General features: G+C 39.6%; 2 protein-coding genes across 5 annotated transcripts in view; one reads left to right on the plus strand and one right to left on the minus strand.

The window, feature by feature from the left end:
- The window catches only part of LOC129744289 (putative uncharacterized protein DDB_G0291608), a 438,626-nt gene that overhangs the window by 316,755 nt on the left and 95,018 nt on the right, over positions 1-26,853 (minus strand). The gene's annotated exons all lie outside the window — the stretch shown is intronic.
- LOC129744291 (serine protease snake-like) lies at positions 1,182-2,320 on the plus strand. Its single transcript, XM_055736746.1, has 3 exons — positions 1,182-1,310; positions 1,377-1,406; positions 1,461-2,320. Exons 1-3 carry the CDS (start codon positions 1,247-1,249, stop codon positions 2,228-2,230), a joined length of 864 nt encoding a protein of 287 aa, XP_055592721.1. The 5' UTR covers positions 1,182-1,246; the 3' UTR covers positions 2,231-2,320.

Consider the following 26,853-nt stretch of genomic DNA (forward strand, 5'->3'; position numbering starts at 1 on the left):
TCCATAACAGTTCATACGAAGCCATGGGGTCCGGGTATAGTGTCAACTGCATTTGAGATTTGTCAAACTAATTAATCTAAATAATGCATGTAAGCACATACTTAATAATGAAACTGCGGTGAATCCGTGCACCCATGGTGAATAATCATCATACAGAGGTACTACCCCCAGCTGAATTTTCAGCTCCAATGGTGTCCAAACACAAGGTTTACGAAGTTTTTGAGCTAAAACTATGATTGGTGCAAGATAAATTAAGAGTAAACATTTATTTCTAACTGTCTTGTATGAGGAACAAAAAGGTATAACCATTTCATGTTATTGAAAATTTGCAGCAATTAATATTTTTGCTAAATACTCGAAGTATTTGAAAATAATATTTTTTCATTATTTTTCCCTCCATGTACTCACCGTTACGCACTTTTGAGAATTTTTTCAAGGAAAAATAAAAAAACGAGAAGAAGTGTTAAATATTTCCGCTCAGCGATAAAAAGAATCCAAAAGATCGAAAGATCGAATCGAAAATAAACCGATCGATCAATCGAATCGATCCAAAAAATCGAAAATCTGAGTTGAAATGATCCATCTTCCAAAGATCGACCCAAGATCGACCAATCCTAGTTGAGAAACCAGTAAGAGGTGATATACAGAAGCTCAGAATGCCCAGAAGCTTAGGAGTTTATCTTCGCATTAAAACAAAAATTAAAAAAAAAAACTCATCAAATCAAAAGTTTTTGGAAAATCCAATTATGATGAGATTGAGGAATAAGGGAAGAGGCCGTCTGTAATGTGCCTATGAGTGTTTGGGACTCCAATTTTGTTTTTGGCTTCTCTAAAAGCCGTAGCCAATTTTCAGCTCAACGGATCAACTCTAAGGGGTCACCCAACGACGGTCAAGTTCTAATAGAAATTCGCCTTGATTTGTTCTAGCGAATCTGCTGAAATTCTTTTAGGCACCTAGGAAAAAAGGAAATTTTGTAGACATCTGTTTTCCCATACAACTTCTGTTAGGTTGTCAAACAACCGCACAAAGTGTAAGTACAGTATTTTGCATCGCATCTGTCAGCCAGTTATAGTCGGGAATCCCGCCAAGGTTGTTTGCCGTTTCAATGATAAGAACAGGTTCACCAATGTTGATGTTGATAGACAATAAATGAGAAATATATATTCAACCGGAGTCGCAAAGACTGTATAAAATGAGTAACATCTCAAATGTGGATGGCAATCGATTTCAAATCACTGCGGCAATATGGCTGGACGGTTAAGGTTGGCTCTATCGTTGATCGTGGCAGTTTATTTCATCGCTTTTGATGGTAAGAACATTTACAAGAACAAGGTATGATTTTGAGTGATTTTTGTTTTTGACTTTACAATTTCAGGCGTTCACGGATCAAGATTGGCAGTGGAAAGTATGAACTTATATTTATAATTTTTAATGTTAGAACTAAAACCTTCCCTTCCAGAGTGCAGCGAATACAGAAACTTAAAAATTAACAAATGCCCTCCAAAGGAATTGATTTTAACACCAAGAATCAAAAGTGGCGAATTTCCTCACCAAGCTCTGCTGGGTTATGAGAAACCTGACGGAACAGTTGAATTTCAATGTGGAGGAGTTCTGATAAGCAAACGTTACGTGCTAACTGTGGCACATTGCTTAAGTAATCATGATCAGCCAACAGTAGTGCGGCTAGGTGAAGTCAACATCCTTCAAAAAGGCGATGAAAGGGATGTTCCAATTGAATCGATAATCATTCACCCAAACTATCTCCGCTCGCAGTTCTACAACGACATTGCCCTCATTAAGCTTCATCAGGACGTGCAGTTTACGCGATCGATTCGACCAGCTTGTCTTTGGACGGAAAACACCTTCAATCAAAGTTCGGCAACGACAACGAGCTTCTCGCAGACGACGGAATTCGAAAAAGAGAGTTTAATTGAGCTGCCAACAAAAATTTTGGATAAATCGCACTGTGCACATTTTACCGAGAATCTACGACGGTTAAAAAATGGTTGGGCTGATCACTTCATATGCACAGAAAGTTCAAAAGAAAACGATGGTGTCGATGGTTGCCTCCGAAATAGTGGAGATCCTCTGCAAGTTCCCGCAGATGAGGGCAGCTGTATCTATCACCTGCTCGGACTGTCGTCGTTTGGAAGTTGTGGTAGTCCCATCGGTGTTTATATTTCAGTCCCCAGTTTTATCGATTGGATTGAACAAACTGTATGGAAGTGAGTAGTTGAAAAAAAATGTAGGTATCAATATGGTATCAATTGATTGATGGGTACAATTGTAATTATGGAAATATAGATTTGAAAAAAAGAATCACTTTTGTTATAGTTTTTTTTTTTTGTAAAAACAACTCTCGGTTTAAATGCTTACAGAAGAAGGTAAAAGCAGGACAACACCGGGAAACAGCATGTTTGTACCTCTTTTTTAAACACTGACTGGATTTTAAAAATTGTTGTTGTGTTAAAGTTATTCTGTTGTCAGATTTCATCTAGCGCCTCTAGTTTTGCTGATATGTCATTTCAAAAATCTAAAATAATCAGTTTTGAGCAATGATAACTGGAATCAAAAGATAAACGTTCTATATAAAATTGTCTATAGATACCTATCCAATTTATAAAGATGGGTTGAAAGTCGGTTTGTAGGTTTGTTTCTATGCACCTTATACAAATTCACACCGCTTAAGCGATCAGCCTAAAATTTGGTACAGTGGACCTGGGTAAGGTTTTAGTAATAGTTTTGGGCCATTCGATATAGGACCCTGCTAGCGTTCTCACCTACATATCTCTGTTTGTATAGAATCAAAGTTGCTCTCTCGGTTAAATTTAGCAAAACGGCCAATTCAGAAAAAGACAGACCACGTCGAATTGGACAATACGGCCCATGTAATATTGGGACCTTCATAGATATCGCGGAAACGGTTGAAGACTTTTTAGATCCATCCAAACTGTCGAAAAAGATAATAGGTGATTTCGCGAGTTCGTATGTGAAAGGGATATGCATGTCTCGGAAGAAAATCAAAATTCTTATGGCATCTGCGAAAGATGCTAACGATTTGGTGAAGAAAACGTATCCCAAAGTGTCTTTCAATATTCCGCAAAGACTTGTGGAATGTCTGGGAGTTGTTTATAAATATGGAAGGAGTTTCAGACGAAGACTTGCCAAGTGTTAAAGTTTACAAAAAGTCCAAAAGTATGCAGTTCAACAATCCCTTTATCCTTGAAACGCGGCGTATGAAGAAGAAGATCGGCTTGGAGTTCCAGAAGCTCCCTCTTATTGTTTTCACGTTTGCTAGTCTGGAACTGCCTTCCCATTTCGAACTAGACAATGTCCTCTATACTGTCCGAAAGTACAACTACGTAAAAGTAGACCAAGATGCGAGTCATGCTTGGAGTCAGATGTAGGGTAAAACTGTACAAAACGCACCAGCTAAGCATAATTGCTATTTATAGCGATACTAATCATTTAAGAACCAAATTGAAAGTTGACGACGATTCAAGGATGAAATTCACGTATTATCGAGAAAAAAAAATATGATAAAAACTCAATTTTGACTATATTTTTGTTAAAAAAACGAAATCAGCCAGGAAACAAACCGCGGGGTAGAATGCCAAAACTAGTGGACAGAACGCACCAAACAGGAAGGATGGTAAGAAATGGAACAATGATTATACGGAATGTAATTATTGAAACACCAAATGTTTAATTACATGTTCATCGTATTTTTGTAAACTACCATTCTTTGGCTAAAAATCATTTAGTATTGCTAAACTCATCGGAAATTTCGCTTTTCAAAATACACTTTTTAATATCCTTATATATAAAACGCCTTCAAGTAGGCAACGAAATTCAATTTTTTTGACTGATATAGTGATATCGCGGCAAACATGGCGGCCGATAATTTTTTCGAATCGAATATTGGTGCACCGTTTTAACTCGAACAAGGACAAAATATGTTATGACTATGCATTGTTATCGTAATTTGGGAGTCAGCAAATAAAAAGAATGGCATTTTGTTTTGATGTTCGGGTTTTCTCAAAAGTTAACAGCCTTTAAAATTTGAGCGTAAAACACGTGGTCTTGTGGGCATTCTGCCCCTTTTTTCATATGATTGATTTTTGATAAAATTTGTAGGAAGTTAATTAAATACAACAAAATATTTATAGTCTTCCGAAAGTGCACATGAGTGGTAAAACGATAAGCTGTAGTTTGATCAGATTGCGCAGGCTGTTTTACCATAAAACCTTATATGTAACTTATGAAAAATTACAAGTTTCACGCTGATTCCATTAATTCCTCGGTTTCTAAGAACTAAAGTAGATTTTGTGAACTTTTCATCTATTGAATGATGAAAAAGCTTGTTTGCTACAATAAAAATAAGGATAAACATCATTCGAAGCCGTAGGTTAGTAAATATTTGAGAAAGAATGACATGGGCCATCTTACCCCGCTGGTGCGTCTTGTACAGTTTTCCCCTACACTTACCGAGTAATGCTAGGAATATGAGCCAGTAGCAGGACTTATGGAAAAACGGGGTGAAAGGAAGGTTCTGTTTCAACATTGTGTCGAGGGTTCAACAAAAACCTTGGTTTAACCATTGTGACCTGAGTCGCAGAGAAATTGTGATAATATCAAAACTAATGGCTAACCACTCAAGATTACCCGCACACCTACACAGAAACAACATCATACAGTCCTCGGCATGTCCCTGTGGAGCTGCATAGGCGTCTCTAAACTACATACTTTTCGAATGTGCTAGCTACGAGACAAACGAAAGGATAAAGGCCTCTTCCACTTTTGAAAAGGAACCTTCCCATACAACTTTTGTTTTTATTCTCACGAATCAAAGTCAAGGCCAACCCCCCCTCCCCATGAGGGTCCAAAAAATGTCAAGCAAAATGTTCTTCTCTGAACTAAAAATTTTAAATCCTTATCAAATTGTGATGAATGGGTAAATAGAGTGAATCAAGAGTAACAATCTCAACTCAGAGCTAAGCAAGACCAAAACTTCATGATCTTATCCCAGGTCCACAATTCTGCTACAGATTTTAAAACATTGTCTTACTTGTCGATAGATATTTAAAGACTGTACTCGAAAAACGCTATCAAAATGTATTCATAAGAGAAGTCAAGTTGGTGCATGAATTTTGAGTACAGAGTCTGTACTACAGACTCACTAAGGTTGCCCGATTGCCCGATTTTTGCCCGAATGTTTTTAATTTACTTACAAAATCAAAAACAATTAATTTCATGATAACAACACTGAGAAGCAGAGTTGTTATCGGATATCTGTAGGTTATGAAAATAAAGGAAGGGTGGATTATTTGAAGAATTTATAAATTTTAGATATAAAGTTGCTTTTAAATGCCTATTCCTATTCCATTAAATTCTTACGAAGTGTCCGGGTGACATTCATGCAATTACTCTGCTCTAACTAAGAGGTTAAATTCAGTACTTTGAAGCTATTCGAATTTTTGAATATTTCCGGAAGTTGGTGCCAATCAAAATTTGTTGGGTTCGATTCGTGAAAAAAATGGCAACTATTTACTGAAATCTTAAACAAGATTTAAATGTTTATGAATGGACTACCAATAAGGTAATCGCATTAATTGATATTTTTCTGTAATGGCTTGTTTGAATGCATGTTCCAAACAAAAATTTCTCAAAACACCCACCTTTGGTGAAAAATTTGGGAACCCTAAAACTAAAAATAATTTAAAAGATCTGATGAATACACCAAAATTGGATCAAGTGATAATGATCAAGATTGTCTAAATTAATTAATCATATTTTCGATCTGAATATCCAATTAAAAATAAGTGCACTAGTCGATTCGCTGATTGATTGCACAAACAATAAAGTCATTCATATTTCAGTTGCTTTTCTTTTGAACGCGCGCTCTCTTTCCACGTAATGTGATAATAGGGTGCAAAGCAGCGCCAACGATATTTTTTTTCCTTCTAACTTCACTTCAGCATCGGTCCAAATAACAGCGCCACCTCCAACCGCCAAGATCGATCGATCGGCAAGCCAATGTAAATCCGGATGCCACCGAACAGCAATGGTTCGAAAATTCAATTTATATTTATTACATAAAATATGGTTGTTTATTTTAATATGCTAGCCAGGTTGCTCGCCAGCCAAAAGGAAAGTGTCTGGCTGGCGTTTTGGTCGACACAACCAAACTTCTACAAGAGCATTAGTGGTGGCCCCCCCCAGAAAGGCCATATCGAACGAACTTCAAACAGCCTTGGCAAGCGCGAGCGCGCCGCGAAATCTGCCTCCCTCCTCTATGCACCTCAACCGTACGCCTGGAGACGCCCTTCCTCCAAACCTACTTACTGGTGCAAAATTCACGTGTTTGTTTCAAAGTTTCTGTAGAAATATTAACAATTATGGCTCATGCTGCTGCTTTTGGCTGCCAGACTAAAAGCGAACAGTGGCAAATGTTGGCAGAATGCTGATTGCCCCCGGAGGAAAATAAGGCCTAATCATTTCGAAATGTAAACCATTTCGATTGCATACCCCTGCATTTGTTCGGGTTGTTTCCCCAGTCCCGGCCCGTTTGATGATGAGAGCAAAGTAAATAAGAATAAAATGGGATCAATCTTTCGGTCAGTTAAAGGGCGATACGGTCAAAATTTGGTGAGTGTGTGTGTGTGTGTGTGTGTGTGTGTGTGTGTGTGTGTGTGTGTGTGTGTGTGTGTGTGTGTGTGTGTGTGTGTGTGTGTGTGTGTGTGTGTGTGTGGGTGGGTGGGTGTGTATATAGAATGTTGCTCCTATTTTGATTTTGGAATTCACTCTCCAGTTGTCAAAATGCCGTCCAAGGAAGAAGAGCAGCGTATCAAAATTATGCTCGCGAAAATCCGAGCTAAACTCACACGCAAAGCTGGCAAAATCGCAAAAAAATGCCAATCAAGCGTTACAAATGTAATTAAAGTGTTTGGAGAACCTTTGTCGACAACCAGGAAGTCTGGAGAAATCGAAAACCGGAAGCCGCTGAGACGACAAAGAAAGTTACCGGTAAGTTCAAGCGGTACCCTAATCTCTCTCTCCGAGATGCCGCAAATAAGCTGGGTGTATCGTCTACAACTATGCATCGAGCCAAAAAACGAGCCGGACTATCGACTTACAAGAAGGTAGTGACTCCAAATCGTGATCGATCCCGGAGGCTGTACACGACGACGATGCTGACGAAGTTTGACTGCGTGATAATGCACGACGAAACCTACGTCAAAGCCAACTACAAGCAGCTTCCGGGACAGGAGTTTTATACGCCAAAAGGAAGGGGAAAGGTAGCAGATATTTTCAAGCACATGAGACTGTCAACGTTCGCGAAGAAATATCTGGTTTGGCAAGCCATCTGTACATGTGGCTTGAAAAGTAGCATTTTCATAGCTTCCGGGACTGTCAACCAAGAAATTTACGTGAAAGAGTGTTTGAATAAATGTCTGCTGCCTTTCCTGAAGAAACACGGTTGTTCCGTACTGTTTTGGCCGGATTTGGCATCTTGCCATTACGGTAAAAAGCCATGGAGTGGTACGCCGCCAACAACGTGCAGGTGGTTCCCAAGGACAAGAACCCTCCCAACACGCCAGAGCTCCGCCCAATTGAGAAATACTGGGCTATTGTCAAGCGGAACCTAAAGAAGATCAAAAAACTGCTAAGGACGAGCAGCAGTTCAAGGCAAACTGGCTTTCTGCGGCGAAGAAGATGGACAAGGTGGCTGTACAAAATCTGATGGCAGGGGTTAAGCGCAAGGCCCGGCAATTAGTTTTTGGAAAAGCGGAAACCTAACTGAATATTTTTCCTGAATTTTATACTAATTAAACTTGAAAAAGAAATTTAATTTGATTTTTTAAATAAACGATTTCACCGATTTACACGCGTTTTCCCTTGACCAAATTTTGACCGTATCACCCTTTAGAATGATGACAAAGCGATAATTTGAAGGCACAATACCATCTTTTCCATTGGAAATGTTGCTAAATCTATTGCGTTATAAATTCTGAACATTTTATACCATTACTACTGCAATTAGACAAAACCTTTTCAGGAATTCGATATACTTTGAAAAATACTGGTTTTATCGATTTTATAAATTACAAATACCGAAATACCGGATTTGAAAAAACCGGTAAATCCGACCACCCTAGTGTTTTCTCGCTACTCATTTGTAAAAGTTTTGATTGATGTTTTCCGGAGAAACGGCTGCCTCCGAGTATGATTTTTAGACGATACTTCTTACACTGTAGTAAGATAAAATCACTTTTTTTAATTTACAAAAGGTTTTATTGAGGCATTTTACTTATAAAGTTTTTATATGTGGGGAGTATTTTTCCTAACTTTGGGTTAGTAAGAGGGGGGGAATAAAATCACTAATAAAAATAAATATTTACCATAGAAATTTCCCTATTTGTAGCTGATCAACAGTTACTCAGTTGTCGCCTTCAAGCAGTCGAACTCGCTGAGTGTCAATGAGTACCCATTACTCTGAAAAACTGAGTTGTTTTAGATCAAGCGACGGCTGCGTCATCAGAGGTACCAGGTGTCCTGATTATTCAGGATTTGTCCTTATTTACGAGAGACCGTCAACTACAACTTGCTGATTGACCTTATGTAATTAACTATCAGTATGAAAGATTCAACTATAATGGTAGAATTGATTCAGCTATAAACATAACAGATTCAACTACGAGTTTACCATTGATTTTGGACATTAAACTCCAAATATCATAAATTCCACTATACTTTTTTGATATATTGCATCAACCGTTATTTTAGGTCATACTTGCGCATTAATGCAGAGAAAAATAACAAACAAGAGCACGACAAATTTTCGTGACAGTGATACCCGCAGGAACACTTTTCCGAATCCGTCAATCAACCGTTTCCAATCCACCAAGGATTCCTGGAAGCGGTTTCGGTTCTTGGCCAGCAGTTGGCATCGTTTGGTAAACGCAACTGTTCTCTGAGTGTCCGTGAAACCGACGGAATAGAAAATTCTTTCAAAGAGCTTTTTTGAGGTAGCCGAATCCGACGTGAACCTCAATCTCAGTCTAGAACGTGTATACATCTAGGGGCAATACGGCGGAAGGTAGACATGATTGCAAGCAACAAATTGCCTAAAACAATTTAATCGGGATCGATGCTGCTAATCTGTCAGCGACGACAAGTTTGCTGGTGAAGAGAAGGTTTAAAATAAAGAAAACCCCAAAAACGCAACGCCCCGTTGAACAGCATTTCGTTCCATCTAACCATGTTGCTAAGATCGGTGGACTTTCCGGATGAGCAGTAATCAGCAGTAGCAGGATTGTATTCCTGTACATTTACCACCACCACCACCATCCGATGGTCAGATTTCTAGAGGAGGCAACGATTAACGAGCCAGAAATAACATCTAAATTTGTGTAATTTTGTGTAAAAAAAAGCGAAAATCAAATAGGTAAATACAAAAATGAAAAATGATTGGATTAACCGCTAGAACTGATTAGAAAGCAATCAACAAAAAATATGATGACTTCTAAAACAAACAATTTTTTAATTTACAATATCTCTAGTGAATCTCATTAAATCAATCATAGAAATATAATTCAGTCAATTATATTTACAGTTAAATCCACTAAACCAGTATAGTTGAATTTACTATATTTATTATTGAATGCACAACATCAATCCTACGATTATAGTTGAATCTATTATATTAATACTTGAATGTGTAAAATCAATCATAGAACTATAGTTGAATCTATTATATGTATAGTTGAACCCAAAATATCAATCAGATAATCTATATACATATAGTTGATAACTTCATATTTATCGAGAAATTATCGTAAATGTAGTTGAATATAAGTGGAGTAGGGTAAGTGAGCCCTATTTTGGCATGGTCCTTTTCTTGGCATGCCAACATGTCTTTTCATGTTTTTTAGGTCCAAATTGAGCTAAAAAATGTTGAATATATTTTCATTGCGAAGAGAATAATTTGTTTCAAACCTGTGCATACCGAATTTTTTGATTGTTTGTACTTTATTGAAGTAGTTAGTTTTTTTTCGATCTGCATCCGAGGCAATTATTTTGGAAATCACCGTATGAAAATCAGATGAACTCACCTTTTTAGTATAACTGTTAAATTCACATGCGATTTCAAACGCGGACATTCATTTGAAAAATTTGCAATAAATGTTCATGCCTACAGTTAAACACGGCAAAAAATCTAAAAATACTAGAAAAACAAAAGAATGAATATTTATTTAGGTATTGAATAAAAATTTAAAACTAATTTTGTTCCTTTTCTTGGCATGCAACTTCAATCGAAATACACCACCAGTGTTGGAAGCTGGAAAAAATACATGTTCATTAAAGAGGTATTTTTGGGCTGATGTTTTCCCTAAAAATTAATTTAAAAGTACGCACAAATGTTTTCATACTAATTGAGTTGTATGATAAGACCGTTTCTATCAACTTAAGCTTCGAAATAAGTTGGAGAACATAAGTGATTCGACTAACTAAAAGTCATATTCAAGCGTTGAAAATGAAAAATCGCTATTTGGGAACCATTAATCGAAGGTACATTGGTGTGCGTGCGAACAGCATTTGCATTGCAGTCTGCCGAGCAAAAGCCACGTGGTCTCCTACAGAACACAGTGGTTCGAAATATATAAAAAAAAAAACTAAGTGAAATTAAGCAACTCACAAGACTTAAGATATTTTTCTTATCAAAAAACTGTTTGATCGATGGCAATTTATGACTTTAGTATATAAAATACATAATTCATTGAGTTTTGGAATCGTTTTCTATTGCTTGGGAACCATATAAATACTCAGATTTAATTTTTTGGATTTTTGTTCTGATTTTTTTCTTGGAAACAGAAGTTGGAAGTTCAGGAAAATATCGTTTTCTTTCCAATTATTCCTTATAACATTAGATGTGAGTCGAATTAAAAAAAAATGTTTTGGCAAGGTTTACATTCTAAAATCTTTTTGGCGTGTCAAACCACTGCGCAACGCCTCGGGCATTCGAGATGGCTCTTGCTAGAAGCTCATAATCTCAGCTAACAAATTCAAAAGGGCAAAATTTTAAAATACCATTTAAGGAATTTTTCAATTTCTTACTTTATGAACTCCACAATATGAAGATAGTTGTTTCGTAGTGAAAATAATCCTATGTGTTGCAATCGCAAGTCTCCTAGAGTATTTTTCTATCAACTTATAGTCTATAAAAACTCAAAAGGAATAATTCAAACAATGATTTATAAATGACAACACATCATGATGCACAGAACGATTGAAATTTCGTAAATGAATCTGTCGTTAGGCTTAGCATTCCTGAATTTGTAAAGTTAGCATTCAAGTCAGGAAATTCCAAAAAAAACTGAGAAAGTTTAAGCAATTTTTCCAATATTTGGAAAAATCTAATCGATGAGAATAGTTCAAAATAAGATATTTCAGTTCAACGTTACAATACCACTTTCACAACAACCACGTTCAAATCATTTTTTTTTTGTAATAATTAGTTTATTTGACACGGCTCAAACCTTTCAGTATTACTTCCTTTCAAGTCGTATTTGATTTTTATGTTGATGAAATTGTCTCAAAAAACTTCGCAAAAATGATGAACTGTGAAATCTCTTTAAAAAATTTCGAGGAATGTGAATCAATCGGGGCCAGATACGGATATTTTACCTCAATATTCTGGCAGCTGGACCACACCTTTTTAAAACTCTACGTTGAAAACCTGGTCTAGTCTTGATAAGCCCATGCCGTCTGAAATACTTTTCCTAGATTGATTGGCTTTATTCAGATTTTATCAGTCCTTCATAAGTAACTTACTATATACATATTGGAGAAATTTTTGAAGCGTTCAGTCCAAAAAGTTTTCTTACATAATATGTTAGTTTAGATTTCATCAAAGGGATTTAATGTTCATAAAAAAGAGAAAGTTCAAACCACTCGCGGACATAATTCGTTTCTGAATCGGTCCCCCTGATGAAGGTTTGGTTGTCATTTATAAACCACTGATTCTTGTTCATATACAAATATTCTGAAACAACTTGAGGTGTTTATAATCATCACTTTGTTTAGTTGAGAAAAAAAAAATTAAAGTTTCAAAAATTAAAAAAAATAATGTGGAAATTATGGACTTCCGACTTTTTGAAATGAAAGCTTATTTTGTGCTTCCTTTCCAACCAAATTTCATCAATGTATTCAAAAGCCTTTTGTTGTATGAGTGAAGCCCGGTGTTCCATCGTCGCATAGAACTTTACGCTCAGCTGACGTCATTCTGTCAGTGGCTTTATATTCAGAATAGCCAACGAATCTGTTAACTGTCAATTGAGCAATGTTGGTAAAGATCTATTGCACATTGCTGGTGGCCAAGAATCGGATAATCGAAACGGCAAACAATTGGTACGGCGGCCAAGTAATTGGAGCACCGCAATGAGTGCTTTGCATGCATTTTGCTCACAATAATGAAAGTTCCATAGAGAAAACATATTTTTGTTGAACTCTAAGCCAGTTAGCAAGTAAATTCTTCAAAGGATGTTCTATGGTGCACTCAACAGGAAGGTTGGAATGTTGAAAAAAAGGGTAGACCATGCCTTAGGTGCCAGGGTCGGGTACATTTACCCTATTGTTGTAAAAACTATACTTTTTACACCATGTTGTAATAATTTTTTGAAGAATATCTGATCTGAAATATCCTGATTTTCTAAAAAAAAAATATATTAAATATAACTGAATTTAAAGTTTAATAATAAGAAAATCAAACAATTCTAATTGCTGGCAGCAATTTATGTGGCTGTGGCCAAGGTTACCACGACATCGAACATATCGTCTGGATATGTGAGGCCCACCTGGCCGCTAGAGCGAATTTAATAGTCTCCCTTAGGGTCCGAGGAAAACCACTCTGCACCCCAGTAAGAGATGTACAAGCTGCGATAGACATTGATTACATGTTCGAAATATAGGGTAACGGACTTATTTTGGACCAGATGACCTATTTTGGACCACCTTGTCTAGCTCTCTTATAAAGAAACTAATAATGAAAAAAAATAGTGAATTACATTAAGTGCCCGAGTTCCATAATATTTGCTGAAAAAAATCATGATTATTTGTTTTATAAGAGAGCTAGACAAGGTGGTCCAAAATTGACCCTGTGGTCCAAAATAAGTCCGTTACCCTACCTTTTTCTAAAAGCAATTGATCTTCGTCTATAACTCTTTTCATCTTCATATTTCCCTATCTATTTTCTGTTCTCTACTAAAGTGAAAAAAAAGTGGTAAAGTGATATAGACCCAAGAAAACAATTGTAAACATACAAAACTGGTTTGGCTCCTTAAAGCCTTAAGGTATAAGCCGTTTCAAATAAAGAAATTATAAAAAAAACAATTCTGAAATAAAATAGTTTAACCATTGATAATTTTTGGTGCCAATGATATTCAAATGTTGTTTTCGATATAAGATGCTGGCCAGCCAAGATTCTGGTCGCTTCAGTTCCGTAAATTGACGCGTCTACAGTTCCTATATTTTGCCTTAATTTATGCAATCCAAAATATTTAGTGGTGTCCTTAAAAATTCTGATTTATGGAATGGGGTGTGTCTTGATTTTTGACAATACCACCAATGTGCGTCATACAAAATGCGATGTCTGAGTCAAATGGAGCCAGGCTCTGAGTATTTCGAAATTTTATGAGTTTTCAACGACTTAACCCTCAGAACTCGGATTATGGTTATTTTTCAATCATTAATGGTTCAATAGGGCCGAGCGTGTACATACATTTTGCCTTGATTTGTTCTAGAGAATCTACAAAATTACTTTGACATTGAGCTCAAAAATCAACGCTTCTCTAAAATGAAGAAAAATCAATAGGTTTAGGGATGCAAACAAATATGTATTCCGAACTAACAGGAAATATGTATCCATAAAAAAGCCAAGATATTTACGATTCATAATTCAGGTACTTTAAAACTTTCAAAACAGTGTTGTAGCCCACATTGTCAACCCGTCATAAGCAACTATATCAGCGTTATAGTATACCATAACAATTACGTGTAGATTTCCCAATTTTCCCATAAAAGCTTACGAGCACAGAAGAATTAAATTTACATTATTCAGCACACTTGCAACCAGGGGTAAACCCGAAAAAACTGAACTCCGTGACATTTACTACCCAAAAGCAATTATTGTCAAACATGTTGAAACTATTAATAAATCTGCCCGCCGAATTATGCATGAACATGACGGCGACGACGGCAACGATGGGTTAGTTGACACGGAGGGTCAAAGCAATTTCCCAACAAAATCAGTCAACACCAAAACATCCCCCCGAAATTGCAAAGTGGCGAAGAGCAGCCCTCCCCAAAAACACGACAACAATAACGAACGGCAGCATCACATCACATTAGCTTTATCACGTTTCTTTCATCACTTCCACCTGTAGGTAGGTGCCTAGTTTGTCGGTCTTCGGACTGCTGCTGCTTGGGATGGTCCCAGTTGACTCAACGAGACGGTTCCCTTCTTGGAATGAGCCCTCAGAAGTTGTGTTGCCTCTGGATTTTTGAGACTGATATCTTCCGAAGGCGGCGGCGTGTGTAGATTTTCTGAAGAACAAAATATATGCAGAGGCGTCTCGAGGTTAACTTCATAAAGAATACAATACAAATCCATTTGAAAAATTCGACCTTCGTATTTCCAAGAAAAGCGATAAAAAGTTGATTTAAAAGTGGGAGATTATATTCGTGACAGACCGCTCCACGGCAATACTTGTGAACGGAACTACCTTTCAACAACTCAAGATACGATCTTTTCTCTTAACGACTCGTAAACTGTTTCACATATTCAGACGCCTTTCGATCGTTAGTAGAGTAGCTAAACAAGAATTATCAATCTGTCACGTTGCCCTCCAATGGTTTCTTTTTATCTAACGTAACGCATGGACCGTAGAATCGCAGCACTTTTTACGAAAATTCTTAGATAAATTCGGCGAAGAATTCATCTTACCCGTCTAAGACGAGCGAAAAAGGCATCGGAAGTAGCTGTACCCCTAGGGTATTTCCTGAAAGTGAATGAGATCAATTTCAGAGGTTATGTCATGCCATCCAACGTCTTTACTCTTAGGAAACGGCTCTACTTATATACTTAGATTTTTCGCTTTAAGTGGAGTAGTGAACCTATTCTACTAACATATGCGGCGTACCCACGGCATTGGAACGAATTCAACGGAACGACTGGTTCGACGGAGAGTGTAGAAGGTTGATGGACGAAGAGAACGCCGCGCAGGCGGCAGTAGTGCGAAGAAGAACCCGTCGAAACGTGGAAAATCGTCGACAGCGAAAGAGGCAACGAGTTCGAGTTTTTCAGGAGAAAAAGATCCACCTTGAGGTGCTCGAGGAGCTGGAGCAGCTGTATCGTTCCCAAAAAACACGAAAGTTCTATCAGAAACCCAATGCATCCCATAAAGGCTTAGTGTTGCAAGCCGAAATGTGCTGGGATAAGAACGGAGGCATCCTGGCATCTGGTGTGCCTCAGGGAAGCCATTTAGGGCCGATTATCTTCTTAATCTACTTCAATGATGCGCTCTCACTCCTCGACGGCCCAAAGCTATGCTATGCTGATGACCTAAAACTATTTTACAACATCAACGGCCAGAACGATATTGATTTCCTACAAAATCAATTTAACCTCTTTGCACACTGGTGTAATATAAACTGCCTGCCTTTGAATCGCAGAGTGTGCAGTCATCAGCTTTTCAAGAAAGTGGCAGCCTTTTTCCGCTGAGTACTTCCTCGGAGATGAGCCAATCGCACGCGTAGAACACATCAATGATCTGGGTGTAATTCTAGACCGGAAGCTGTAATTCAGGACACACACAAACTACGTTGTCGACAAAGCCTCGAGAAGTCTTGGATTCTTATTTCGAGTGTCCAAGGACTTCAAGGATGTGTATTGCCTGAAAAGTTTGTATTGCAGTATTGTTCGCTCTATCCTTGAATATGCATCAGCTGTTTGGTGTCCCTACTACCAGAATGGGGCCGAACGGATCGAGGCTATACAGCAGGGCTTCCTGCGATTCGCCCTTAGACACCTGTCTTGGCAAGACCCGTTTCACTTGCCAAGCTATGAACATCGATGCCGTCTCATAGACATTGACACTCTTCAAGCCCGCAGAAACGCAACACGAGCTTCCTTCGTCGCCGATGTCTTGACATCGCGAATTGACTGCTCCACGCTCCTAGAAGCCATTCCTTTAAGTGTGCGACCCCGTGGACTTAGAAATCAAGATCTTCGATTGTATGTTCCCATTCGTTCGAACAATTATGGAGCTTATAGCGCTATCATCGGGCAAATAAATAGAACAGCTACCGGAGGAGCGAAAGAAGGGCGTAATTTGCCCCATCTACAAGAAGGGAGAAAAATTGGACTGCGAAAAATACCGAGCGATCACTGTCTTCAATGCCACCTACAAAGTGCTGTCCGGAATCCTAATCTGCCGCCTTACGCCACAAGCAAACAAATTCGTAGGAAGTCTTAAGGTCGGCTTCATGGAGGGACGATCTACGACGGGCCAATCTTGTTTGTGTGGGGCAAGGGGTTTCGTAGACAAATAATTCTTCAACAACATACCTGCTCAATACTCTTATACAACATACAGATCTGGGCTGGGGGGGGTCAGATAGTATTTGACATTCAGAGCAACTTTGCCGAAGATTGTAACCCTCTAGGACTTCAATTGGCGGAGATATATTTTTGGCTACCAGTTTGCATGGAGATGTCCTATAGTGCTGTGGATCCGAGGCCGACCGAGGCCGCTTGTCCGGTCATAACAAGGTCACAATCGAGACGACGACAAGCTGGAGATAGTCGAAGACTTTATCCACTTTTATCTATCTCGGCTCACTGGTGACCGCAGACAATGACACCAGCCATGAGATCCGGCAGCGAATTATCAGCGGAAGTCGCGTCTACTATGGAATCCACAAGCAACTGCAGTCGAGAAGACTTAGCCCTCGCACGAAGTGAAAACTGTACACAACGCTCATTAGACCGATTGTCCTCTAAGGGCACGAGACGTGGATATTTCTGGAGAAGGCCCTGCGTACACACGGAGTATTCGAGCGACGAGTGTTAAGAACCATCTCTGGCGGCGTGCAAGAGGACGGAGTGTGGAGGTCAAGGATGAACCACGACTTTGCGCTACTCTACGGCGAACCCAGTATCCAGAAGGTGGTGAAGGCTGGACGAATACGCTGGTAGAACATGTTGCAAGAATGCCGGACAACTGTCCTGCAAAATAGGAGTTCGCTACGAATCCGGTAGGAACTAGACGAGTAGAAGCGCAACGAGCGAGGGGGTTAGACCAAGTGGAGCGTGATCTGGCGAATGTGGTATGTCCGAGAAATTGGAGAACGGTCACGGATCCGACGTATCCGAGCAATACGGTGGTCGACCACAGAAACTGTAGGCGGTACATCTCACAGAGACTTGCAGGTTGTCATCGGGATAAAAGACAGCCTTTGGCCTTTATAAGTACATTTCACTTCTCTTTTTCAGGCCCCCACACAAGTTCCAAGTGCATTGCCAAAGTCTTCATCAGGAAAGGGAAGGAAGTTCCACAACCAGAACCTAAGACTGAATCTAAACCGGGTTAGATCTGGTTTAACGATAGCCATTGAATGAGGCAATTTCCGTAATAATCATCAAACCGATGTTATTTTTTGTGATATCCTAAGAAACGTTAAACATCACTCGCGCAAAATGCCCCAGTATGCCTCTGATGCGCCCCAAACGAGGAGTCGACAATATCCGAACCCGAACCGAGCGGCTTTTATGATCTACCACGGTGATTTTCATTACACGAATTCATGATTATGCAGCAACCGGCAAACTCCCATATGGATGGGATGATCAGCCAACGACAACAGCAACGACGATCTCATCAGCCAACGAGATGGTGTTTGGCTATTTTGTTGTCGTTTAATGGCATCTCGATGATTAGCGTGCGCACAAAAAATCAGAATCTCCACAGAATGCGACGATTTACAATCCTCTGAGAAAAAAAAAGTGCAGAATCTCGAAGAAGCCTCGCACGCACCGGATCGGATGAATCTCATGCCTTGAAATATTCCCACTGCTGGTTCACCACCACCCGTCGTGTGGTGGCTTCTATTTCCAAGATCTGGCTCGAGCGATTAACGTTTTCTGCCGGCGCGGCGGCTGGACGATGGGAGTCTCTCTCTCTCTCTCTTTGGCGGAGGAGGGGTTTGTGTAAAGATCAGAGGATCATTAGTTTGGGGTGGCTTTATGGGGTCCCATGAACCGAACACTCACCGGCTTCAACTGATGCCCCCTTGGAATGATTGGTGCGGGGGCTATAAATAGAGAATGTTGTTGTCGGTCGGCGTGGCGTATCGGCACATGTGCCGTGTGACCCACTGATTTGACGGGGCCACACTTTTTTTGGGTTAAGGTTAAGTTACGGTGTGCGTTATGTTTTTTTTTTTCGTTTCTCCCGAAAGGCAAGTCGTTTCCTTAAGCTTGCACGGGTGAATCAATGCTTGTTATTGTTTTGTTTGTTGGACTGGAGATATCTTTTTACATTTGTTCAGTAAAAAGTTGGAATTGTTATTTAGTTTTTTCATAACTTTAAGTGTGTTCAACTTTAAGGGAAAAAATGTTCACGATTGTGTCCAGTGGGTCTCTATTACCTTCCAAGATTATCTTATTGACCTCAACCTAACCAAAATTAAGGACATATAAGTTCACGAAAAGGAATTAGATAACGTATAAAAATTTCACACGCATCGAACCTCATAAGCGTTAATCGTGGCAACAATTATGATCGACCTTGGAGGCAGGGCAAAAGATTGTGCGGACCGACCATTTCCTTTTCAGCCATCATCGTCGTCGAAAGTCGTTTCCAAAAAAAAAAAGCCAGCTTGCTCCTAATCGATTAACTCATTTCTCACACGTGGAACGCGAAATGCGGCGACATTAACATTATTATGATTCATGGCTGCCCCGGCGGCTATTGTATAAGCCGTGTGTCCATATTCGAAAATTGCTCGATAAGCAATTCCTGTAACGTTGCAGACGTTCCTCCCGCTGTTCTCCAGTGAAATTGTGTCGGCCGAATTTTGCCAGCCGGACTTCAGAGGTATCTTTGAACCGTATTTCAAGATACGTGGGGAGCGAATGCTAGGACACGTAGACGCGATGTAGATAACACACATGATTAAAAGGTGTATAACGTGTGTAGAGATTTCGTTGCATTTAGCGGATACGATGATTCGGCTGGATCATTTTCGTCATCAAGAATTTCCTAGTACTTCGAATGGTTGTTACTTATGATGTTGTTGTTGTTGATGTTGTACATTTATTTAAAGAGGGTTTTTAGCCTTAAACTTTTACCCTCAAGTAATAACTAAAATTAATTTATGTTACATTTTTTTGAATAAGCTTTTTTTTATTACATAAGATTATTTTGTTGGTTATTATTGATACGATAAAAGCACATTTGCAAACAATTTATTATAAACCCATTCCCCCATAAATGATTACTAAGCGTGAGTACAAACTGCAAAAGAAAAACAAAACACTAGAGTAAAACACGATGCAGAAATCCGCAACTGCAGGAAAATATTCATCCAGAAATCTGTCAGGCATCGAAGAAACTCGCACTTGACATCTGTCAACATTTGTACCGCCAAGAATTGACGAGAAAAAAGCCTAATTCCGCAGTTGGTGACATTGCGCTTCCGGAAGACGGCGCAGAAAAAGTGGGAAAATAATCGTGCATCATTGGTGACATACACCGCCCCCCGGAAAATCATCCGTTTTTAGCCGAGGCCACAGGTATGCGGCATTTATTACCTCTGACGCAACCCTTCGCTTACGGAAAGCGTTCTTCCAGTGGTACTTTGCCGTCAACTACCCAGGGAACCGAGCGATCCCAGAATCCGGTAAGGCCGAAGACAACTTGCAACGGATTACGGCTCAAAGCAAGAAAAAGGTGAGAATGACCAAACTGGTTTCAACTCAACCAATCCCTCATGGAAGATGTTTTTATTTTAGTCACCAAGCCACCAATCGAGCGCCACATAATTCGGTCGTTTTCAACCTGTCTACACGGGACAAAGAGTCGATAGGTAAGCCGAAGCAGAGACCACCGACACAAACGATTCTAATCAAGATACCGTCAAACGGGGCATCATGCAACAGCGGGGTTCGATGCAACATTTTTATAACACTACATTCAATCAATTTTTAATTTAATGTACTGTAATAAAGTTATCTTTTAATGATCACAAAATGATGATGACATAATTTCTCACATCTTAAGCTAGTTTACTTAAGTTTTTTATTTTTATGTAAAATTTGAAAAATCGAGCAATAAATGTACAAATTTTAACATTTTTTTAAGCCGAAAAAAACTTTACCCAGTATGAAGGATCGGCTTGATAATATTACCTACAAACTTTATACTGGTTTCCTCATGTTATACCAACATTGTTGGTGTAAAAATATTTTTCGAATAATCACCCATTTTTTTTAAATAAATATTTTTAAAATTCCGTTAGGTGTCTGGGGTTAAATGCAACAAAATGCAAATCAAAGAAATACCTTGTATACCTCGTTTCGATGTGTTGAAATATGAATGTCTTGCATCACGCGTTTGTAAACATTGGAATTTGATTGATCCAAACATTTATTTTAATGATTTCAGCTTTTAGAATTTTTCGTAGTATTATTTAACCCCTAAATATATGCAGCATCTTCATTTTCAGAAAAAATGTGAAAATTCGTTATTACAGATCCATAAACTACTGCAATTGGTGTTGTTATGCGTAATGATCTTTAAGGCATCGCTAATATATTAAAAACTATACATTTTCGTACGTGTTCATAAGATTTTTCATTAAAAACAAAGTTTGTTGCAAGTTACCCCATTTTCTAAGGAGGGTGAAAATCGCATGTTTTTAGAAAATTAAGAATAACTGAAGAAACCTATAATTTTTCTAACTACGCCAATTTGATACCCCAGCATCCTTAAAACTTTTGATGCATAAGGGGTAGGATTAATTGTGAACATAAGTTTTTTAGAAGCCATTGAAGTTGAAAATTGTTGCATGTTGCCCCAGTTGACGGTATCGTTTCAGTTTCGACCCACAGGCGTGTTTGCCTATCAGCCCAGTCCAGATCCGAGGCCGAGAAACAGGCGAATGAAGAAGAGCCAGTAAAAGGGGTCGGGTTGAAGGTCAGGTGTACTGTAAGTACTGACAATTCGTATTGAAAAACGAGCTTATGCCTGACTAGATTTTGTGTCCCCATAGGACCCCTTTTTTGTATTCGCCGTTTCCATAGCTCAGCACCTGGCGAGTGGATCCGAAAATCACTTCGGATACCACTTCCGGGTCAGAAGACACGTGGTGTCAGGTGAACCTCGCCAGATGGTCCTTGCTGTGATCGATCCAGTGAGGCCGATCATACAGGATCAATTTGTTCCGGAGGCAACCAGAAAATCGAGCTAGAAAGGAGCGAAACCCTACGTTTACGCAGTCCAGAGCCGCCTACTGGGATTGCGCTTTTACATTTGCCGTTTACGTCGCTCAGCAGTTGACGAGTGGTTCCGAAATTTACTCCGGACACCACTTCCGGTTTCGAAGACACGAGACGGGAGGTTGACATCGGCAGAAGATCCTTACGACAATCAATCCCGGGAGGCCAATCAAGCAGGAACAGTTTGTTGGATCCGAAAAAATCCAGCCAGCAAGGAGCGAAATCCTACATTAACGCAGTTTGCGTCTTCGCGACGTCGACAGGCATTGCGCCTTTTGTTTGTCGCCCGGAGTAGTAGCGTTTTTAGCTACCATCTGTGAGTCTTTCCGGTAGTAGTACTCGCAATACACAGTCAAGGAACAAATCACCAAAGGATGTTTTTCCGGTTGTGACCAACTCAATCACCCTGAAGCAGGATTATGAATCCACCCATGGATTTATCTACGCAGTGGGAGGCGAGCTTCTGTTTTCCATGGCCTTTGGAAATTGTTCTGCAGATGACAAGTGTGAGGAGGTGTTTCCGGAAATTATGTGGCGCGAGTCAAGCGACAGCCGGAAGGAACCGCGATTCGCAGTGTGAGTGCAGCGTGCGGAACAAAAGCGTTCAGGTTTGTCTCGACGGACGGGCCAATAGAAAATTGCAGCACCAGCATGGTGTTGATCAGCGGAATCTCTGGTCTGTGCCCCCAAGGTTTGAAATTGGGTCGGACAAGGAAGGACAGGGACTCCCTGGGTCCTCAGAAATAAATTTCGTCGTCGTCGTCGAGGGCCACAGCCAGAATCATCTGAGCATGTATCGGGTCAGAAGCGAGTGTCGCTGAAGAAATCTCAAACATGGACACAATAGCATGCAGCAATAATTGTGATAAGTTGCTTTATTATTATCTTTATAGGAAAGGAGAAAATGGGTATCTACACCCAAAATTCAGCCTCTGTGCCAATGGCGTGTTATCAATTACATAGCATCATTGGTACAAGAAGATAACGCGACCGGTGCTGATTCGATTTGCGTCCACCGGCATTAGCCTCCCAGCGCAACCGAATTGCGTATGCCTGAAAGAAACAAAATAAAAACGTTTTCACGTGCCTCCATATCGCATCACAAGACGAAGAAGGATGGAAATAAATACCGGCCAACAACAGGCAGCCAGCGAACCGAGCACTGTGCGTGTGAAGCAAAAGCAACAACAAAAATATTCCTTCAATTCAATCCGCCGGCAAACAACCACGGCCAAGCTGTGCGTGTGTGTGTAGTAAAAACAACAACAAAAACATTGCTTCAATTCAATCCACCGGCAAACAACCACCGGCTAAGCTGTGCGTGTGTAGCAAAAGCAACAACAAAAATATTTCTTCCACCGGCAAACAACCACCGGCCAAGCTGCCCGGCTTTGGCAGCTGTGTATATGTATCGTGTGTATGTAATAGCAGGCAGTAAGCAAAGCACAGTTCTCATTCAATGGGTTCCTTCACTCCCGTTTCCATCGAAAGACAAAGGAATGCCTTGGAAGGAGTCCAAACGCCGGGAAGCCACCGTTGTGCGTTTGTGGTTGATCGGTGGCAGAAAGCCTATGACAAATATCCCTCGTCCTTCATCAAGCTCAAATAGTACACTGGTTAAGGTGTCGAACTGGCAAGACGGTATAGTTGGTGATTTGAGTTGGACTCTCCCTTCGGCGCCGTGTTTTTTTTTTTGTTTTCTTGTTTCTGGGATGAATTATCCAATAGGAAGGAAATGCCATAAGATGTTGTTCTTGTTTCGCTTGAATATAGTGGTCATGCATCATTTTGGTTGGGAGCCGAGTCCTTATGCCAGTTACGGTTTTTCAAACATTAATCTTCGGCACAGTGCACATTTCAGCGCATTATCGGCACAGAGATTTGCTAAATAGGCATTGGATTTTTGCAACCTCTTCTATGGGTGTAAGTTTGGCAACCCTAAACAAAGTTGCTCACTATGTCTGTTTGCGAAATTTTGTATTTTATTTATTGATGGCATTAGATCACGAGGAGTCTCATAACATGGTGGCTCAGAAAGGCGTGACGTGGAACGCAATAATCAAAATGTTTTTGATCGTCGGCCTGGACAATGTGTAGATCGTAACGAAAGATGGTTCTCGTACACCCAAAATTCAGCCTCTATGCCAATCGCGTGTAATCAATTAGATAGCATCATTTGCATAAGAAAATAACTTGACCGGTGCTGATTCGAAAGAAACAAAATAAAATCGTTTTAACGTCCCTCCCTTATCACAACACAAGACGAAAAAGGATGGAAATAAATACCGGCCAACACCAAGCAGCCAGCGAACCGAGCACTGTGCGTGTGTGTGTGTATGTAACAAAAGCAAAAAAACATTTGCTTAACTCAATCCACCAGCAAAAAACCACCGACCAAGCTGCCCTGTTTTAGCAGTTGTGCGTGTGTATGTAAGGCAGGCAATAAGTAAAACACAGTTCTGATTCAATGGAATTCCTGTTTCCTCCCCTCCCGTTCCCTTTTCCGTTACCTTCACAAGACAAAAGACTACCTTGAAAGGAGGCCAAACGCCAGGAAGACACCGTTATGCGTTTTTTGAGATTGATCGGTGGCAGAAAGGCTATGAGAAATATCCCTCTTCCTGCATGTAGTTCAAGTAGTACACTGGTTAAAATGTCGCATTGGCAAGACGATATAATCGGTGATGTGAGTTCGATTCTCATTTTCACTACGACACTGTGTTTTTTTTTATTTTCTTTTTTCTGGGATGAATTATCCAATAGGAAGAAAATCCCATAAAATGTTTTTTCTCGTTTCGCTTGAATGGTCATGCATCATTTTGGTTAGAAGCTCACGTCCACATGCCAGTGGTGCTTTTTCGAACATATCATCTTTGGCACAGTACACATTTCAAATAGAGGACTTATGCGCTTCATGCACCTAATGTTCGGAATAAACGCCGCACCGGATAAATTCCAATGTGTCATGACAGAAATGTTATCCGGCTTAGAAGGTCTTTTTGTATACCGGAGAAATATGTGTTTGGGGTAACTGAGGAGCAGGCTACGACGAGATGGCAGCGCACGAGTTTTTTTTTGTCTTCGTCGGTGAAAATTGTATTTTTGAATATTTATAAAGTATAAATCGTTTAAAACCGTGAAACTTTGCAAATTGATTTGCCGGAGATTTCTCTTTAATTCCCAGTTCAACTTATAACCGAGTACCGACGGGGTTCGATCAATAAAGCCGAGATGTTGCTTCTACCGAGGGTGCTGCGAACTGATTTTATTACCTTGATAATCAGTCGATCACTCGATACGATCACTAGTGATCGGTCGTTGGAGAGTGAGTTCTCAAGAGAGAATTCACTTCACTTTCAGTTATGTCACCTGGGGTGGCTATTTGCGTTTATGGCAACTTTTTATTTACGTTCCACAATAGAAGGATGTTATCAAATAGAAACTCAAATTGAATGCATGCCTATTTAACCGAATAATCTATCAGCTGCCAACGAGCTCGTTCTTATATATCTAGTTACTTATCCGTACTTCCCTGACACGATTATCTCATATAATCAGTAAGAAAAAAAAGCTCAATTTGCCCCAACGGCGGTGTCTAAAGTGATTAGCAAGTTTGCAGAGAGGTTAGCAAAAACTCGGAAGTCTGAAAGTGTAGGTAACCGCTTCCCGAAGAAGGAAAAGAAAACCAATGCAATGAAGATGACATACACGAGTAATAATAAATGTACTAAAGTAGTGGAAGGACACGTTCCACAAATTTCATACTAGTGAACGCAAGAAACCTGGAAAAATGTTTGACATTCGATCGGACAACATAACGTTTTAGTTGCAGTCTATGGAATTAGTACCTAAAGGTTATTCATCTCCTCAAGAAACATTTTAAGTTTCAAGAATTTATGCCAAAGAATCTGCTTACGTATCGCAGAAAAAGTTTAAGTTGAACATAATTGCCAAAAATGATTGGCTTATATTTAGTATTTGCACTCGTAAAACAGAAGAACCATTTGAGCCTTGGACATTTCTTTTTTCATACTCATTTGGGCCTCTCTAAAGTCACAAATTAATGAGAATTTATTTATCTAGGAATGCACAGTACGAATAAAAGTAATAAAATTGATTCTACTGACTGAAGCTTTGTAGACTGAAATTTTAACAAAAAAAACCCAAATTGACCCAGACTCTCACAAGCATAGCCTTCAGGTGCTCAAAACTGATATGGTTCGAGGCCATAATTACGACAGAGACGATCGCAACAGCAAAGCCGGTATCAAGTTGTTTAAATGCAACCCCCACGCTCTTCTTGTCGCTTTTTTCCTCATTACTTTAGTTTATTTTTACATTAACAGTAGCGGAGAAAGAAATCTCCAACAGAGGAGGTTGGTTCAGTTCTTGGCGATCGGTGTTCACCAAAAGCGAAATAGGACATGTCACTTTTTTAGCCTTCGGCACGGCCATGCGTCCTCCTATCTATATCCATATGTATCATACACTAAGTGTAACGTGGACCTGGTTGGTTCCATCAGTAAATGGTAACAAGAGCAAAGTAGCAGCAGCAACAAACTCAGTAATTGGGTCCATGATTTCGCGTTATTTTTCCCATGCTGGGCCAGCCAGTGATTGTGGTGCAAGATGATGGAGAAGTATGAAAGATAAAAAAAATTAACCATACCGGCATACACGCGACTTGAGTGCAGATCGACTTCGCGTCGCGTTGTCTCTCAAGCTCTCGAGCATCACACACATTGCTTCTCAACAGAGCGATTACACATGTTTCGCATAGCATAATGTATATTTCGTTCAGGTGGCTCATTCGGTGGCAGCCGGTAAAAACTACTCGCCCAAACTAAGTATTTAACAACCCTAGACATCGTGATGGAGTCTGGGGCTACGCTGCACGGATAGAAGTTGCCGCTTTGCAACGGATCTGCAATAGGCTTGCTCTCTTTACCTCGCTAAAAATGCCCTCTTGGAGAAGTGATAAACATAAAAGCAACCCACTCCGGTGCTTGCCGATAAAGTGCAGTTTAATTCAGTTGATTGTGGTTCTAGTTCGTATCCCATAGGGTGACCATGAAAAATGTTTGAAATGTACTTGTTTTAAAATAACCTTTGAAAACGAGTTTTAAAGAGTATTAGAACTTTGACAACTTGAAGACTCCAATATGGAGTGGAACTCCTCAAAGATAAGCTTATTTTTGGAATTTGACTATCAACGAGAATCGTAAATGAAACTTGTTTGATTGATTGGTGTTGTTAGCATATATCGAACAGTTTTGAGGTCTGATATAGAAAA

The sequence above is a fragment of the Uranotaenia lowii genome, chromosome 2, assembly GCF_029784155.1.
Source record: "Uranotaenia lowii strain MFRU-FL chromosome 2, ASM2978415v1, whole genome shotgun sequence".
Taxonomy (NCBI): Eukaryota; Metazoa; Arthropoda; class Insecta; order Diptera; family Culicidae; genus Uranotaenia; species Uranotaenia lowii.

Excerpts from the sequence above, each read along its gene's own strand:
- LOC129744291 (XM_055736746.1), top strand. The coding sequence starts at position 1,247 with ATGGCTGGACGGTTAAGGTTGGCTCTATCGTTGATCGTGGCAGTTTAT. Across the intron at positions 1,311-1,376 it reads TTATTTCATCGCTTTTGATG|GCGTTCACGGATCAAGATTG; the intron begins GTAAGAACATTT and ends TTACAATTTCAG. Across the intron at positions 1,407-1,460 it reads ATCAAGATTGGCAGTGGAAA|AGTGCAGCGAATACAGAAAC; the intron begins GTATGAACTTAT and ends CTTCCCTTCCAG.